Here is a 17,412-nt window from a genome sequence, read left to right as displayed (position 1 = left end):
TAAGATATTAAGTACCTACCACCCACCAAATACTAGTCTATCTTCTGGGAATATAGCCATGAATCAAAGAGATAAGAAGGCAGCCACCAGGAATGGTATGAGTTTTACCCTTGTGAGGCTTACCTTCTAATGTGAATTTTCTCTAAACATATATTTAAATAAACTATATTTTACTAGCTAGCCCAAGAAGAAAGATTAATGAACTAAATAGAATCCAAAAATATGTTGAAGTGACATTTCAGATTGCTTCTCTTGTATCCATTCATGATAAATTACCTCAAGAGTTTATGAAAACTATGTGCACTTGTTCTTTTTTCACCAATCTGTAACTTCATCTAACTTTATAACTTCCTATCATATACCATTCAGAAAATTAACTTACATATGTTTTGAAGGTTAAGTTGTAAGTTAATGAAGATATAAGTAAAACAAAATCATAAAAAATATAGGAAAATGTAGGAGATGATATTTTAGCTCTTAGGGTAGGAAGGACCTTTGTAAGCGTGACACCAAGGGTAAAAGTCATAGAGGGAAAGATTGTTATTCTTGACTACATAAAAATTGTAAATCTCTGGTAAAATGTAATTAAACTTTAAAAATTAAATGGCCGACAAGGATAAAGTGTTTATGACAGTGAAAGTGTTAGTCCTTCAGTCCTGTCCAACTCTTTGCGACCCCATGGACCATAACCTGCCAGACTCCTCTGTCCATGGAATTCTCCAGGCAAGAATACTGGAGTGAGTTGCCATGCCCTTCTCCAGGAGATCTTCCCAACCCAGAGATCACACCCATGTTTCCTGCATTGCAGGCAGATTCTTTACCTTTTGACCTACCCAGGAAACCAAAATGTAAATGTGTTTACAGCCAATGTAAAAGATAAAGGGTGTCTAATCCATGTATAAAAAGCTTAAAGCTTCTACAAAGGAATAAGACAAGCTAATAGAAAAATTAAGGGGTGTAAATAGAAAATATGTAAAAAAAGAAATGGCCAGTAAACGTGGAACATGTTGAACCCCCCTAATAATCAAAGAAACAGAAATTAAAACAGGATGATACCATTTTTCACCTAGCGAATTGACAAAAATGCAAAATATAACATTATTTACTATTAAAGGCTTAGTAAAATGAGCACCTTCAAACATTGTTGCTGGAAATATAAATTGGAACATCTATTTTGGAGTAAAGTTTATTGCTTAATGAAAAAATTTAAGAATACATATCTTGTCATCCAGCCATCTGACTTGAAGAGAAAAATTCATCCTACAAAGAACTATCATGAGTACATAAGACATGTACTTTGATATTCATTGCAGCATTCCTTATAATGGCATATACTCTGAATGACTTCCAGTAGAGGAGATGCTTAAATATATTTTGATGCACTATTATGAAGGAAGCATAGCATAATACAGCCATTGAAAAGAGTGAGGTTAACTCTGCCCACTTTCTTGGAAAGTTATATGCCTTCTATGTGCCAAGAGTTGTGCTGGGCTTTTTTGAAAAAATATTTCCAGAAAGCTTATTTTTTTTTTTAATGATTTATATTTTACCTAATAAGGAATGCTTTCTGGATGCCTGTATTATGACCAAAAATGTGAACTGTGGTGCCAGTTATGAAGAATAATAGCTTAAAAAGTGAGTTAGAAATAGGTTTTTGGAAATATGTTTCATGTTTTTTACTCTTTTATGTGGGAGGGGATATTGAACATTGAAATGGATATTTGAGTCATATTGATCTGTATTTGAATACTTACTCTACCACATGGAGGAGGGGTGGTGGAACAATGAAGGTTTATTCTTCAAACTTTATTTTTTTTTTAATCTGTAAAGTGGAGATGAATAAAGGCTCTGCCTCATAGTCCTGTTGCAAGGACTAAATGAGATAATGCTTATGAAAGCACTTCACATGGTGCTTAATTCAAAGTAAACAATGCCATGTTAGCCTTTATTAATTATTAATAAATAACATCTGTATTTTTTATGGTTTCTTTGAGCTTTGGATGCCTTAAAACTTTTTTTTAAAGAAAAGAGTTAGCAACAAATTAAATTAGGATGTGGATTTTTTTTAAGATAATTGATTTTGTTTACTATGCTATTTATAAACAAGCTTTGGTTATTTTATAATAACATTTCTGAAATTTGTGTTGGGAATCCCCAAGACCAACTTCAGGTTCAGTGATTTGCTAGGAGGGCTCATAGTTCTCAAGATTTAATTATATTCATAGCTATGATTTATTATACTATAGGGACACAAAATAAAGTCAACAAAGGGAGAAGGCACATGAGATGAAGTTCAGAGGAAAACAGGTACTCTCTTCCAAGAGAGCCCTATCCCAATGGAGTCACATAAGATAATGCTTAATTCTTCCTGCAATTAATTGTGATAACGTGTTGTAGTGTAGTCTACCAGGGAAGCTCACTAGCAACTCAATGACCAGAGTCTTTACTGGAGGATGGTCATGTAGGTGTCCTCTGCTCAGTTCAGTTCAGTTTGGTCGCCCAGTCGTGTTCAACTCTTTGTGACCCCATGAATCGCAGCACGCCAGGCCTCCCTGTCCATCACCGACTCCCGGAGTTTACTCAAACTCATGCCCATCGAGTCGGTGATGCCATCCAGCCATCTCCGTTGCCCCCTTCTCCTCCTGCCCCCAATCCCTCCCAGCATCAGGGTCTTTTCCAATGAGTCAACTCTTCGCATGAGGTGGCCAAAATACTGGAGTTTCAGCTTCAGCATCAGTCCTTCCAATGAACACCCAGGACTGATCTCCTTTAGGATGGACTGGTTGGATCTCCTTGCAGTCCAAGGGACTCTCAAGAGTCTTCTCCAACACCACAGTTCAAAAACATCAATTTTTCAGCACTCAGCTTTCTTCACAGTCCAACTCTCACATCCATACACGACCACTGGAAAAACCATAGCCTTGACCAGATGAACCTTTGTTGCCAAAGTAATGTCTCTGCTTTTTAATATGCTGTCTAGTTTGGTCATAACTTTCCTTCCAAGGAGTAAACATCTTTTAATTTCATGTTTGCAGTCACCATCTGCAGTGATTTTGGAGCCCCCCAAAATAAAGTCTGACACTGTTTCCACTGTCTCCCCATCTATTTCCTGTGAGGTGATGGGACCAGATCCATGATCTTAGTTTTCTGAATGTTAAGCTTTAAGCCAACTTTTTCACTCTCTTCTTTCACTTTCATCAAGAGGCTTTTCAGTTCCTCTTCACTCTCTGCCATCAGGGTGGTGTCATCTGCATATCTGAGGTTATTGATATTTCTCCCGGCAATCTTGATTCCAGCTTGTGCTTCTTCCAGCCCAGCGTTTCTCATGATGTACTCTGCATATAAGTTAAATAAGCAGGATGACAGTATACAGTCTTGGCGTATTCCTTCTCCTATTTGGAACCAGTCTGTTGTTCCATGTCAAGTTCTAACTGTTGCTTCCTGACCTGCATACAGGTTTCTCAAGAGGCAGGTCAGGTGGTCTGGTATTCCCATCTCCTTCAGAATTTTCCACAGTTTTATTGTGATCCACACAGTCGAAGGCTTTGGTGTAGTCAATAAAGCAGAAATAGATGTTTTTCTGGAACTCTCTTGCTTTTTCGATGATCCAGCGGATATTGGCAATTTGATCTCTGGTTCCTCTGCCTTTTCTAAAACCAGCTTGAACATCTGGAAGTTCTCGGTTCACATATTGCTGAAGCCTGGCTTGGAGAATTTTGAGCATTACTTTACTAGCGTGTGAGATGAGTGCAGTTGTGCGGTAGTTTGAGCATTCTTTGGGATTGCCTTTCTTAGGGATTGGAAGTTTGAAAACTGACCTTTTCCAGTCCTGTGGCCACTGCTGAGTTTTCCAAATTTGCTGTGCTATCTACCATGTACCAAAATTCCAGACTTCAGGAAGGAAAGCAGGTGTTCAACATAAACCACATTGTTTTTACGAACAGTTTAGGCCCAGTGAACCACAATCATATTAAGAAATTGGTGGAAACCTCCTGAAATCTAAGTTCTTAGACACCAGCCAAAGAGCCAGGCTTATAAAGAGACCTTTGAAAATGATAGCAGTCTTAGGCCTGTATTGGGCTTCCCAGGAGACTCAGTGCTAAGGAATCTACCTGCCAGTGCAGGAGATGCAAGAGATGCAGGTTCAAACCATGAGTCGGGAAGATCCCCTGGAGCAGGAAATGGCAACCCAATAGCAACTCCAGAATTCTTGCCTGGAAAATTCCATGGACAGAGGAGTCTGGTAGGCTACACACGGGATCTCAAAAAGTTGGAAACAACTAAGCACACATACACACACAGGCTTGGATTAGCTCTTTTCTGCACACTTTGTCTTTTATGATAAAAGAAAATTAACTCCTAACTTAGGATTGTTGTACAGATTAGAGAGAGTGAGTGTGACATGCCAAGCACAGTTTCAGACTCTTAGTGAATGCACAATAAGCAGTACCTACTGTAGCTGTTACACGAAGGTATAAGAATCTCTAACTGGAGAAATCCAAGTTTCTTCCTATAAGGAAGAAATGAGAGAAATCTACCTTTCACTTTTCCAACCAAGCAAAGCTATTGCTGTTTGTGTTTCATATGTTATTTGGGGGGTGACCTAACTAAGGACTGTTGACCTTTATGTTTTTGATTCTGTTGAATATAGGTGGTATGAGAAATGAAGCCAACAGGTACAGACCCGAGAATCTTATCTCTGGCTGCTGAAGTTGCAAAAAGTCCTGAGCAGAATGTCCCTGTTATACTGTTGAAGTTAAAAGGTAAGAAAATCTTTTTTGTGATTGGCTAATTTGTTTAAATATCAAAATAAATTCCATCATATTAGCATTTGTTTTTAATTTGTTCAGTGAAATCTTAACATTGTGATAAAGCAGTGATTTCTTCCTTTTTAATGTATTTTTAGTTTTTATTCAACCTATGGAAATACAGATAGCTCTTGGATTTATTGAGCATAAATAAGTATATCTTATTTCCTTTTGCCTTAGAAATAATAAACAACACACCTTTAGGAAGCTCAGAGTTGAAGAAAATCAAACAAGATATATATTGTTATGATCTCATTCAGTATTGCCTCTTGGTCCTCAGTCAAGATTGTTCTCGTATCCAGGGTGGTTGGACTACAGTTTCCCAGCTAACACAGATATTAAGGTAAAATGAAGCAAAAAGTCAGCTTTTTGTTGAGGGATATAGTAGTAGATTCTTATTTTTAAATTTGCTTTCTTTTCTTAAAATCTCTCTAACAAACATTGACAACTGCTTCCATGGTATGTTATGGATGTATATTGTTCCTAACTGTACTTGTGACTATTTCACCGTCTAAAATTTCACTCTGTAAGCTCTGCGAAGATGATGATCTTGTCTCATGCTCACCACTGAACCTCAAGGACCTTATAGACTCTTTATTGGCTAAAGAATATTAAAGAAACAAAGAGATTAAGACTCTGGCTCTATACTGGAAAAACTTAACAGTAGAAATGGGTTGACAGTCATGTGGATTTATCATACAAGGCATAATGAAAGAGGTACTGAAATGAAAGGCATTTCAGGAGAGATACAGAAACTTCATTTCACAGTATATTGATTTGGCTATCTCAAATTTATATTTCATTAGTAACCCAAATCATACCAATAAATTTAGAAGCAGCATTTACTGATCTATTGCCACGCTAGAAATTAAGAGAAAAAGAGATCAAAACCATTTTTTATATAGGGGGCAATAAAATAAGCCAGATGTTCTCAGTGTCTAAGCTGCTTCCTAATTAAGTAACTGAAAATGTGCAGTACTCATTGGATCTTAGGTTTTGAAACTGCTTACTCATAATTAAAGATAGATAAAGGCCAGATTCAAACTATACCATTAGGTATACCTTAACAACTGTATGTAATATTTTTATACCTTAATTTTCAAGATTATTTCCTGAAGTAAAAGAAGCCTTATGTCTTTGTTTTGTTAGATATGTTAGCTCATGGAAATATTGATTGAGTTAGACTCTCAGAAGTAGACTCCAAGTCTCAAGAAATCCACATGTTTGTGAATGTACAAAAATGTATTTCATTTATTAACATTTTCAGTAAAAATAGCACTTTTAATTAACTTTAGAAATGAAAGGGAAAAGAGAAACTGATGCATATGGGTATAAGTCTCTTGACCTTCAGAACCAATATGCAAAAAAAAAAAGAGACATATTAGTTAAGTTTTTAGTATACTCGATATGTAGTAACTGTTACACAAGCCTCAGGCATCAGTACTTACTCATTAGAATACAAACATAGAGACCGTTCATGGATTGGGGACTTTTTTTGGTATTAGTTTGCAGAAATACTTTTTATTATTGAACCTTTTAAATATACTCATTTCATACCTAGGGGATGACTTCATGTACGATTTCAAGAGGACCCATTTTTCTAAATGACCTTTCATTGTATGCTGTGGAATGTATCTACTAGAGTTTTTGCTGTTTGTCCTTCTGATGTAGGGAATATGCAATCAGATATTTTTCAGGTTTTAGGAAAGGTGATTTCTTGGAAAGAATTGGTATAGAGTGTTCCATTTCCTAATCTGTCCCTTGTAGATTAATACTACCCTAGCTATTTTTCAGCTGTGTGATGTCTAAAATGTATCAGTTAACACATATGTTATTCCCAAGTTAAATCCTCAAGGTATTCTATTGCTTTTAGAGTGTGTGTAGCCCATTCACCAAAAACTTGCCTCTTTCTCTTTATTGTGAGCCAAGTGTATTTTGTTTCCTATAGAACTAACAAGTAAATTTTTAGAAAATAGACATGCTAGTTCTAAGTATAGGCAAAATTCACACCACTGTTTACTTGTTAACAAAGTTGTTATACTAACTATCCATTAAAAATTCTTTATTGGTTTGACAACAAAAGAAAGATACTAAAAATTCTCATTAAGACACAGTGTCTAGAAGCCTTAGCATTTGTCTAAAATTTGTAATTGGCGCAAACTGAGTCAACAAACTTATGCTCTTATTTCAGCCATTGTTGTGTTGGCTTGGAACCGGGAGAAGATGCAGAAGAATTTTACAGTGAATTACTTCCATCGGCTGCAGAAAATTTTCTGGTTTTGGGGAGGCGATTACAAACATGTTTCATCAATGCAGCTAAGGTATGTTTGTTTACTTAGGGGTTTGTGTTTTGTAGCCAAAACTGTTTAATTCTTGAGGTGATATTCCACATTGTTTCTTAGATGTGCAATATTTGGCTGAAAGTACAGTTAGAGTGGCTTCCAAGGTGGCTCAATGGTAAATGATCCACCTGCCAGGCAGGAGATGCGGGTTTAATCCCTGGGTCAGGAAGACCCCCTAGAGAAGGAAATGGCAACACATTCCATAATTCTTGCTTGGGAAATCCCATGGACAGAGGAGCCTGGTAGGCTACAGTCCATCAGGTCGCTAAGAGTCGGACAGGACTGAGTGACTTCATTTCACTTTTCACTTTCATGCACTGGAGAAGGAAATGGCAACCCAGTCCAGTATTCTTTCCTGGAGAATCCCAGGGACGGGAGCTTGGTGGGCTGCCATCTGTGGGGTCGCACAGAGTCGGATACGACTGACGTGATTTAGCAGCAGCAGCAGCAGAGTAATGGATTCAAACATTTTAGCTACAAAAAAAACCTTTACAGTTGAAAATTTTACAGTGCTGACTGAAGCATATTGTATGACACTATGCTTTTTGAAGTATCTGCTTTACTATGAGTTTTGAGCAACACCCATAGATATTTATTTCCATAGCATAATTTCTACTTTAATTAATAGTAGAGGAAAGTATTGTTTTCTAAGCCCAAGGCTTTTCTTTGTTAACTCCAGTGGTATAGAAGAAGAAAGGTGAACTTTCTATTTGCTCATTCAGATCCTCTCTAGTCAAAATATTTCAACCAAAACATTTGGGTTCATATCAGTCCAACAAATATTTCTTGAGTGAATTATGCTGAATAGTATATGTACTTTTTTTTTGACCCATGGATTATTTTGAAGTGTGTTGCTTAGTTTCCAGATAGTTGAGGATTTTCTTGATATTTTATTGTTATCAGTTTCTAATTTAATTCTGTCCTAGTCAGATAACATACCGTGTCATTTCAGTCCTATGTATCCTGTATTGGCAGGCAGATTCTTTACCACTGAGCCACCAGGGAAGCCCTGGATCTGATTTCTTTTTCTGGCTGTGCCACAAACTAACTCTGGATTCTTACACAAATCACTTGATTTCATTCTTCCTCTGTTTCCTCCTTTGTAAAATGAATTTCTATCTCATGAAGAGCTCAGACCATTATGAAAGCTTTATGTTTTCATCAAAGAACTTTTATTTAATATTCCCCATTTAAAGGCAGTAATAATTATATTATTTTCATTCATATTGTCTTTCAGTACATTTCATAGTACTTTCCTATTTGTTATTATGGTGTTAGTATAGAGATAAAAAATTTTTTAGTATATCCATCAAAGGGAGTAAATAGCTACAAAAAAAAAAAAAAGAGGGCCCTTTGACTACAGAATAAATTAAAGTTGATGGATAAAAAGATGATGACAAGAGAAAGAGGATTCAGTGCACAGGCTCAGAAGGGTCCAGAAGTAGTGTCCAGAATCCAGGCAGGAAGCTACTATCTGAGTCCATGACTCCGGTGCCAGTGTGGCAGGTGCTGGTGTGATGGACAGGCTGGTTGAGCAGGAGGACTCGCTCTCTTTGACCTCAAGGCCCAGCCTCTGCCTCTGAGCCCATTCAGTTCCTCCTGTAGCACTTGTTTGTTGATGGGATCATGGCATCAGCAGCACAGACTAAAACGAAAGTTTGGACTTTGGTTTAAAATTAATTAAAATTCTGTTTCTGCTGTCAACAAAGAATAACAAGAAAACTGAACTTATCTATTAATTCTATCTACCTAGTAGTTTGTCAATCATATATATTTTTAAATTAGTTGGTATGTTGGTAATGGAGTACATAGTGGGACATACGTAGGATTTTATGGCCTAAACTGAAAACTTGTTAAAATATACATATATACAGGCATACATACATATGTGTATACACACAGACACACACATACATACATATATACATATATTCTATGTTTAAGAATAGAAAAGCACCTATGCCAGAATTTTGAAGTGACTTATGGATAAATCTTGTTAACCAGTCTCAGAGGCTATGAATTTAAGTTTGACATTATCTGATGGACTTTAAAAAGAAAGTAGTAATTTTAGGAACCCAGCAATATCCTTTGAGATTGGTAGCAATGAAGATTATGTGCCCTTTCTTTTCAGTGAAACTGGCTAAGGCAGTTTATTGGACTAAAGGGATTCTTCATCTAATGTGACACTTCTTTCTTTTTTGACTGTTGTTATATTTGTTAGTACATGTCTGTTTAACCACCTGTCTAACCCTGCACTAGAATAATAGGAAGGAAATGCTTTCATTATTATAAAGAGTAACCATAGCAGTCATATTTTTGCTGTTATTACTTTTATGCCATAGTGCATTCAGAACATGGATGAGATTAATGGTCTTTATATTAACTTTGCAGTAAAATTATGTGGCCAGGGAAAGACAGAACTGTGAATGTATTCTGTTTCTTATTTCCCACTTTGACACATACTCTAATCTAGAATAATTCCTCACTCTACTTTCCAGAAGGAAAGAAGCAGAAAAAAATTGTCATTTATTTATTGGATAAATATTGATTTAACTGTGTGTTTGAACTGTTTTAGACACTGGGTGTATAGTATATAGTGGGTGTATAGTGGAGAGCTAAATAACATGGTCTCATGCTCTCATGGAGTCATAGAGTAGAAGCTGCAACTGAAATATGCTGAATGCCTATATGCTGACATCTATATGTGCATATCGCAGTGATGTTCAACCCTGGCTGCATACCCAAGTCACCCACCTAACTGTGTAAAAAGCAGATGTCTAGACTTAACTTTGGAGATTCACATTTCAGTATGTTTGGACTAAAACCTGTACATAGGAATATTTTTAAAACTCCATAGATGATTCTTATGAATGTTTGGTATCAAAAAATCCCTAGTGTATCAACTTATAGTTCTTATGCTTCTTATATTGTCCCATTTGACCTCTGGATAGCAACCACTTCTGATATATATTACTAGCCTTAACTACAGTTTTATAAATTAAGAAAATAAAAGCTTCAAGATTATATACCTCATAAATAGCTAAGATGGATCCAAAAACCTGGTCCTAAGACTCCCCGGCGAGAAGTCTACCTTTTATTAACTAAAACAATTAGAGTAAAGTCAATTCTTGTGTGTGTGTTAAGGGTGAAGAAAAAGATGCATTACTACACTTTTTTGACGTTGTGACTGATTCTCTCTTCTGGCTATTGGGAGGCCATGTTCAACTCATCCAAAATGGTAAGAGAAAAGATTTTTAATGTAACTGATAGTCATTGTAGAGTCACCTGCTAACAGTTTGATTATTTTTTTCTAAAACAAAAACTTCATTAAATACAGATAAATACAGTTAAGTAAAAGCACGTTGAAATAACCCCATACACAAAAAGTAAAGGCAAATTTGGATGTTCCAGCTTTAAACAGACAACATTAACAATAATATTACATTAAGGGGAGTATTGTTAAAATAAAACTTTCTCCTTAGCTTTTTCTATGTAGCAAATTTAAAATAAGTCTTAATAATTGTAACAGTTTATTCTCGGGGAAAAGTTTTTTATGTTTGTTTCGAAGATTACAGTTGTATTTTTAGACTTAGTGTGACAGAAATCCTTATGTAAAGAGTATAGATGTGATTTAACTCACAGCCTAACTATTGAGGTAAGATTAAGCTTTTATATGGTGACATTTTACTAAACTGGAAACTTTATAGGCTATTTCTGTACATACATTGAAAAATATAAATATATGTTAGTTTTATGTTTCCTTAAGACTAGAAAGTAATTTTTAATAATAAGTGTGACAATGTTCCTCCCTTCTTGAAAGATTTACTCTAAGAAAAATGTAATATATAGAATAATATAAGAACATTGATATTTTTAGAAAATAAAAATTGAGCTGAATATTAATATTTTATTTTTTACTTTCAGAATTATGCATGTACATCATTTACAGAGTCAGAGAGTTCCATAAGGATTATTTAAAAACACATAAACACAGTCCTTTGCCCTCACACCTCTCTCCATTTCCCATTTTCCAAAGGCAATTACTTTCATGCTCAAATACTTGCTTTTTAAAAAAAAAGAAACCATTATCTGTTCATTTCCCTTTATGGAAAAAATATTATTATAAACTTCCCTACTATAAGAACTATTTTACCAAAATGTAAAGAGCTTAGCTACACTATGGTGTAATACTAAAAACCTAGTTAAAAGAGAGACAGCAGGAGACAGACTATGTGAAAAAAGTTTTAAATATGCCATGTCCTTTTTCAAAATAATAACTATAACAAAAGTGACAATATTTCTCAGGTCAGTCTGTCAATTTAAAACACCAATAAAATAGGTATTAAATAGGATGTCCAGTAAGTTTTTCTCTCAAAAGAACCACTTCCTTGGAGAAATGGCTGACTGTATATAGGTATGAGGTAGAAACTATGCAGGGTAAGCCAGAAGTATCTTGAATACTAGACAGGAAGGAAGCAGTCAAAATCTGTTAGGATTTTGTGAAAAGGACTCAAGAGCCAACATAAGGAGGCTTCTGCTAGCCAGAAATGGTAAAATTCAACAGTAATGAGGGTAATAACTACAGTGGATTAAAACACATTAAATATAGTGAGATTATTAACTTTAACCTTTTACTATGGGAAGTAGAATAGCTTAATTAACCCCTATGTACTCATCACTGAGATTCAATCATTATTAACATTTCTCTAATCTTTTTATTACTTATTTCCTGCCACAATTAAAAACAGTTAGCATTAGAGTCTGCTAGGGAACCAATTCGTTTTGAAAACTGGTAATAAATAAATAAAGAGTCCATCATTTATACTGCCTTTTCTTACATATTGATGAGGAAAATTTTTTCTTTATAAACATATTCCAGCTAATAAGTAAAAAGGGTATGATATAATCATGCTATTTTACAACCTTTAGTGAATTAATTATCCATCACTGTCAACATCTCAAAAGCAGAGACAGTCAGATATGAAGTGCCTCATTGTAATGTCTCATTATAACCTCACATATGACAAGTATATAACAAAAATTCAAACATGAATCATTTTGATCCTGGAGCTCCAACTACCAATTTGTCGAAGGTCAGAGAAACATTAAATTACACCAGAGAAAAGCAGTTAGCAAAAGTAAACTATGGGAGGCTGAAAGGACAGCTGAGATAATTTTGTAAACAAATAAACTGCAAGGGGTAAAAGGGTTGAGTAGAAACCCATAGGTTAAAAGAAATTTGAGAGATAACCAGTTACATTGTGTGGCTCCTGTTTGGATCCCAGTTCAAGTAATTTTCTGAAAATTCACCCAAAAAATGGCAATAGGAGCCGTGACTGGATATTTGGTAAAATCAGGGAATCATAATTATTTAGGTTAGATAGTGGCTATATTTTATGTTTTAATAATTCATACATAATATTTTGGGAATATGTATTGAAATATTTCTGGATAAAATTATTTGATGTCTTGGATTTGCTTTCAGGTAAAATGGGAGGCAGGAAGTAGATGGGGTAGGTGAAGCAAGAGTGGCCATGAGTTGATCATTGTTGAAGTTGAGTGACTAATACATGCAGGGTTATATATACTACTCTTATACATGTTTGAAACTTTAATTGTAAACTTTAATTTTAAAAAATTGGCAAATATCAGTTTTTGTTGGGAGACCAAATAGTTAACTGACTATACTTGAAAACAATATAGGGGCTCCAAAAATAAATCTTATAATAATATAGCATAAATGTTATTAAAGTAGAATAACTTCAACAAATTATTTTATCATATTTTTTCCAAAATAGAGAAAAGACATGTAAACACTGCATACTACATGATTTCAGTGAATTCAGAATTAAAGTTATTAATAAACATCTTTAGGTAGACAAAAATAGAAAAATACACTTATCCCAGCTACAGAGAATTTTTTTGCTATTGAAAAATAGAAAATAAAAAACCATAAAAATATTTAATAATATCAGAAGTTTCTTGAAGTTGTTAGATTTTTAAAAATGGTATCTAGTGAAATATTGGATTATGTAAACAAAAATGAAGAATAGTAGTTAGTATGTGAAAGAAATCAAATATGTCCCCTCAGGAGACTGAAAGAGGAAAAAATGTGTAGAAGCTAGGATAGTGTTCACAGAGCTGCCTTGCCAGCATACCTGATCCCACTTTAATTAAAATTCTGGTCAGTTAATGAACAAAGGACTATTAACTGACATTTAATGGGAACCTATGCTGTTTCTCCCTGGAGAAGAAAATGGCATCCCACTTCAGTAGTCATACCTGGACACTCCCACGGACCGAGGAGCCTGGTCGGCTACAGTCCAGCAAAGAGTCAGACACAACAGAGCGACTTCACTTCACTTCTTCACTTCATGTTGTTTCTAGACAAACCTAGATAGTGTATTGTCACCCTGCTTATTTAACTTCTAAGCAGAGTACACCATGCAAAATGCTGGGCTGGATGAAGCGCAAACTAGAAATCAAGACTGCTGGGAGAAATATCAGTAACCTTATATATGCAGATGACACCACCCTTATGGCAGAAAGCAAAGAGGAACTAAAGAACCTCTAGATGAAGGTGAGAGAAGAAAACTGGCTTAAAACTCAACATTCAGAAAACTAAGATCGTGGCACCTGGTCCCATTGTTTCATGGCAAATAGATGGGGAAATAATGGAAACAGTGGCAAACTTTATTTTCTTGGGCTCCAGAGTCACTGCAGATGGTGACTGCAACCATGAAATTAAAAGACACTTGCTCCTTGGAAGAAAGGCTGTGACCAACCTAGACAGCATATTAAAAAGCAGAGACATTACTTTGCTGACAAAGGTCTATCTAGGCAAAGCTATGATTTTTCCAGTAGTCCTGTACAGATGTGAGAGTTAGACCATAAAAGAAGGCTGAGCACCAAAGAATTGATACTTTGGAACTGTGGTGTTGGAGAAGACTCTTGGGAGTCCCTTGAATTGCAAAATCAAACCAGTCAGTCCTGAAAGAAATCAACTCTGAATATTCATCGAAAGGACTGATGCTGAAGGTGAAGCACCAATACTTTGGCTACCTGATGTGAAGAGCCAGTTCACTGAAAAAGACTCTGATCCTGGGAAAGATTGAGGGCAGGAGAAGAAGGGGATGACAGAGGACAAGATCGTTGGATAGCATCACTAAGTTAATGGCCTTAAGTTTGAACAAACTTCTAGGAGATAGTGAAGGACAGGGAAGCCTGGCCTGCTTCAGTCCATGGGATCACAAAGAGTCTGACCTGACTTAGCAATTGAACATAACAACAACCCTGTTCTAGGACATTTTACAGTAGTCTGTAAGAGAGTTGTTAGTTTTAACTTTACAGAGGAAGAAGTAAGATTTTCTGAGAGCTTAAGTGACTTGCATAAGCATGTAGTGCCAGGTCTTCATAACTGGTTGTTCAGAGCCTAAAAATTACAAACCAAATACTCTTCTGAGTAGTTAGTGATTTTATTATTATTTAAGACAAGGTATTAGCAAATATGGTACATTATATAACAATTAAATTTTTAAGTACATGAGCTGCTGATTATAATCTTCTGAACTATTGCTATTCCTTCATATTCTCTTTTTCACAGAAAATGTGATTGTCTTCACTCAAATCACTGTTAGAAAAGGAGACTCAGTTTTAGGATATGTTGTATTTTATTTTAATTTAAGGGAAGATAATGATACATTCTTAGCTTAGTATTTCTTTATTTGTAACTGTTCATAAAAATGGAATAACTGCCTTATTATGGTTATGGAAATAACCAAGTATAACTTTACTGCAAAGTATATCAAGGCAGAAAGTTTAGCAGAAATGCTTACGCTTTGATCTGGTTTTGAAAAGACAAGTAAATCCCAGTTGTATCATCATAGAATCGTAATCTTTCTTTTTTTCTTTTTTTTTAGTACTGCAAAGTGATCATTTCTTGCACTTGCTGCAAACTGATAATGTTCAAATAGGATCTACGGTCCTGACTATGCTACAGAACATACTGCAGATCAATAGGTGACTTTGCTTTATAAAATATATAGAATTTTTTATTTTTGATTAGAAGCATTACCAGTTTTACTAAAATCAATTGTATATGACTTGTACATAACATTTAAGAAGCTTTGTTATTACCATTGTATTTTTTAAAAAGAATATAAAAAATATACTGTAAAAGAAAGTTTATTATTGAATTTGTATCTTATTTCAGAACTTAGCCCTATTTCAGTCTTAGAGAAGAAAAATTACTATGATATCTGAAGGAGAATATTGGGATCACAATAATAAATGACTAATCAGATAGCATCACTGACTCAATGGACATGAATCTGAGCAAACTTTAGGAGATAGTGAAGGACAGGGAAGCCTGGCATGCTGCAGTCCATAGGGTTGTAGAGAGTCAGACACGACTTAGTGACTGAACAATTATGTACTTATTTAGCAGACTGCAAGCTCAGTATTTGCCAAGTGCTGTGCCCTTCTAGAGTAAAAAAAGAAGTAATAGACAAATTTTCCCAGGTTAAAATAGAAAGGCAGAGTAAACACTGTTGAAATCATTGATTTATTTCAGCTCAATATGGATTTATTAAGCATCTAGTATATGTGCCAAGTATTGTCTAGCATTGGATTTATAAAATTGATTAAGATATGAACCTTATCTTCAAATAGCTTACAATATAGTGGGAGAGACTAATACATAAACACAATTATATTACAGTATAATAAGGTACAGTGTTAATTAAGTATTAAGAGGTGCTCCTAAACCAAACTGAGGTGGGGGATACTTCGAGGAGAATGTAACACCTGAGATGAAACTTTAAGGATGAGAAATTAACCAGTGAGGAGAAGAGAAAACAATATTTCTAGGCAGAGGTAACAACATAAGCAAATGCACAGAAATAAGAACATATAGAACATGAAAAGTAGGCTAGCGTTCATGACAAGATATCATGGAAGAGAGAACTACACAAAGAGAGAACCCCAGAGATCTGCAGAATCCCCTTCAAGTTTTCAGTAGTATTGATCAGCACCTGCATTTGAGGAAACTACTCAATGTCTTGGAAACAGTATTCCAAAAGGATTAAAAGGAGCAGTACCAGAAACTCACACAGAGCCAGAATGCTGCCTGATTCCAGCTGCAAAACTGGAAAATTTCATGAAAAATGGAGTATTAGGTAGAGTTCTCAGGATAGTTTCATCTTGGTAGTGAGGGATAATAGCAGTAGACTGAGCACTTTTGTGGATCATCTAAACAATAAAGGCAAGATCTGAAAGGATCAAATTATTTCCAGGCAATTTCACTTCATCTGGTTATTGAAACTGCCTATATCTTAAAATAGTGTACAAAGGCAGGAAGTTTAGCAGAAATGGTCATATTTTGATTTGGCTTTAATAAGATGAGAAAATCAAACTTGTGCAATCATAGAATCTCTATTTTGATCTCCTTTTTTCCCCCCTCTCTTCCTTTAGTAATAAAAAGTAATCATTTCTTGCAGGAATCATTTCTGCAAACTGATGATGTTCAGTTAGGGTCTATAGTCATAACTATGTATAAAATTCTAGAAAATGTAAACTAATCTATAGTGACAGAGGTATAAATAAGGTGCCAGGGAGGGTAAGTGGAGAAGGAGTACAGTGAAACAAAAGGAAACTTTAAGGGGTGATGGGTATATTCATTATCTTTATTGTGATAGGGGAATGTCAAAACTTAGCAAATTATACATTTAAATATGTGCAGTTTGCTGTATATCAGTTATACTTTAATGAAGCTTGTCAAAATAAAAAATCATCAAGTCTTGATGAACATCAAAGTATTGGAGTTTCAGCTTTAGCATCAGTCATTCCAGTGAATATTCAGGACTGATTCCTTTACGATTGACTGGTTTGATCTCCTTGTAGTCCAAAGGACTCTGAAGAGTCTTCTCCAACACCACAGTTCCAAAGCATCAATTCTTTGGCACTCGGCATTCTTTATAGTCCAACTCTCACATCCATACATGACTACTGGAAAAACCATAGCTTTGAGTTGGCAGACCTTTGTTGGCAAAGTAATATCTCTGCTTTTTAATATGCCTTCTATGTTTGTCTCAGCTTTAAAAGAGCAAGCATCTTTTAATTTCATGGCTGAAGTCACCATCTGCAGTGATTCTGGAACCCAAAAAAATAGTCTGTCACTGTTTCCATTATTTCCCCCATCTATTTGTCATGAAGTGATGGGACCAGGTGCCATGATCTTAGTTTTCTGAATGTTGAGTTTTAAG

General features: G+C 35.3%; 1 protein-coding gene across 7 annotated transcripts in view; it reads left to right on the top strand.

Moving 5' to 3' along the window:
- The window catches only part of IQCB1 (IQ motif containing B1), a 150,244-nt gene that overhangs the window by 109,532 nt on the left and 23,300 nt on the right, over nucleotides 1-17,412 (top strand). For all 7 annotated transcript variants that reach the window (XM_065942665.1, XM_065942663.1, XM_065942662.1 and 4 more), the window contains 5 exons: nucleotides 4,652-4,763; nucleotides 4,989-5,151; nucleotides 7,000-7,129; nucleotides 10,295-10,388; nucleotides 15,070-15,169. In XM_065942665.1, coding sequence (XP_065798737.1) covers nucleotides 4,664-4,763; nucleotides 4,989-5,151; nucleotides 7,000-7,129; nucleotides 10,295-10,388; nucleotides 15,070-15,169 — 587 coding nt within the window. In that variant the 5' untranslated portion in view covers nucleotides 4,652-4,663. The remainder of the gene's footprint in view (nucleotides 1-4,651; nucleotides 4,764-4,988; nucleotides 5,152-6,999; nucleotides 7,130-10,294; nucleotides 10,389-15,069; nucleotides 15,170-17,412) is intronic.

The sequence above is a fragment of the Muntiacus reevesi genome, chromosome 8 (genome assembly GCF_963930625.1).
Source record: "Muntiacus reevesi chromosome 8, mMunRee1.1, whole genome shotgun sequence".
Lineage (NCBI taxonomy): Eukaryota > Metazoa > Chordata > Mammalia > Artiodactyla > Cervidae > Muntiacus > Muntiacus reevesi.
Note: the sequence above shows the minus strand (reverse complement) of the source record. Positions and strands in the feature narration are given on the sequence as shown.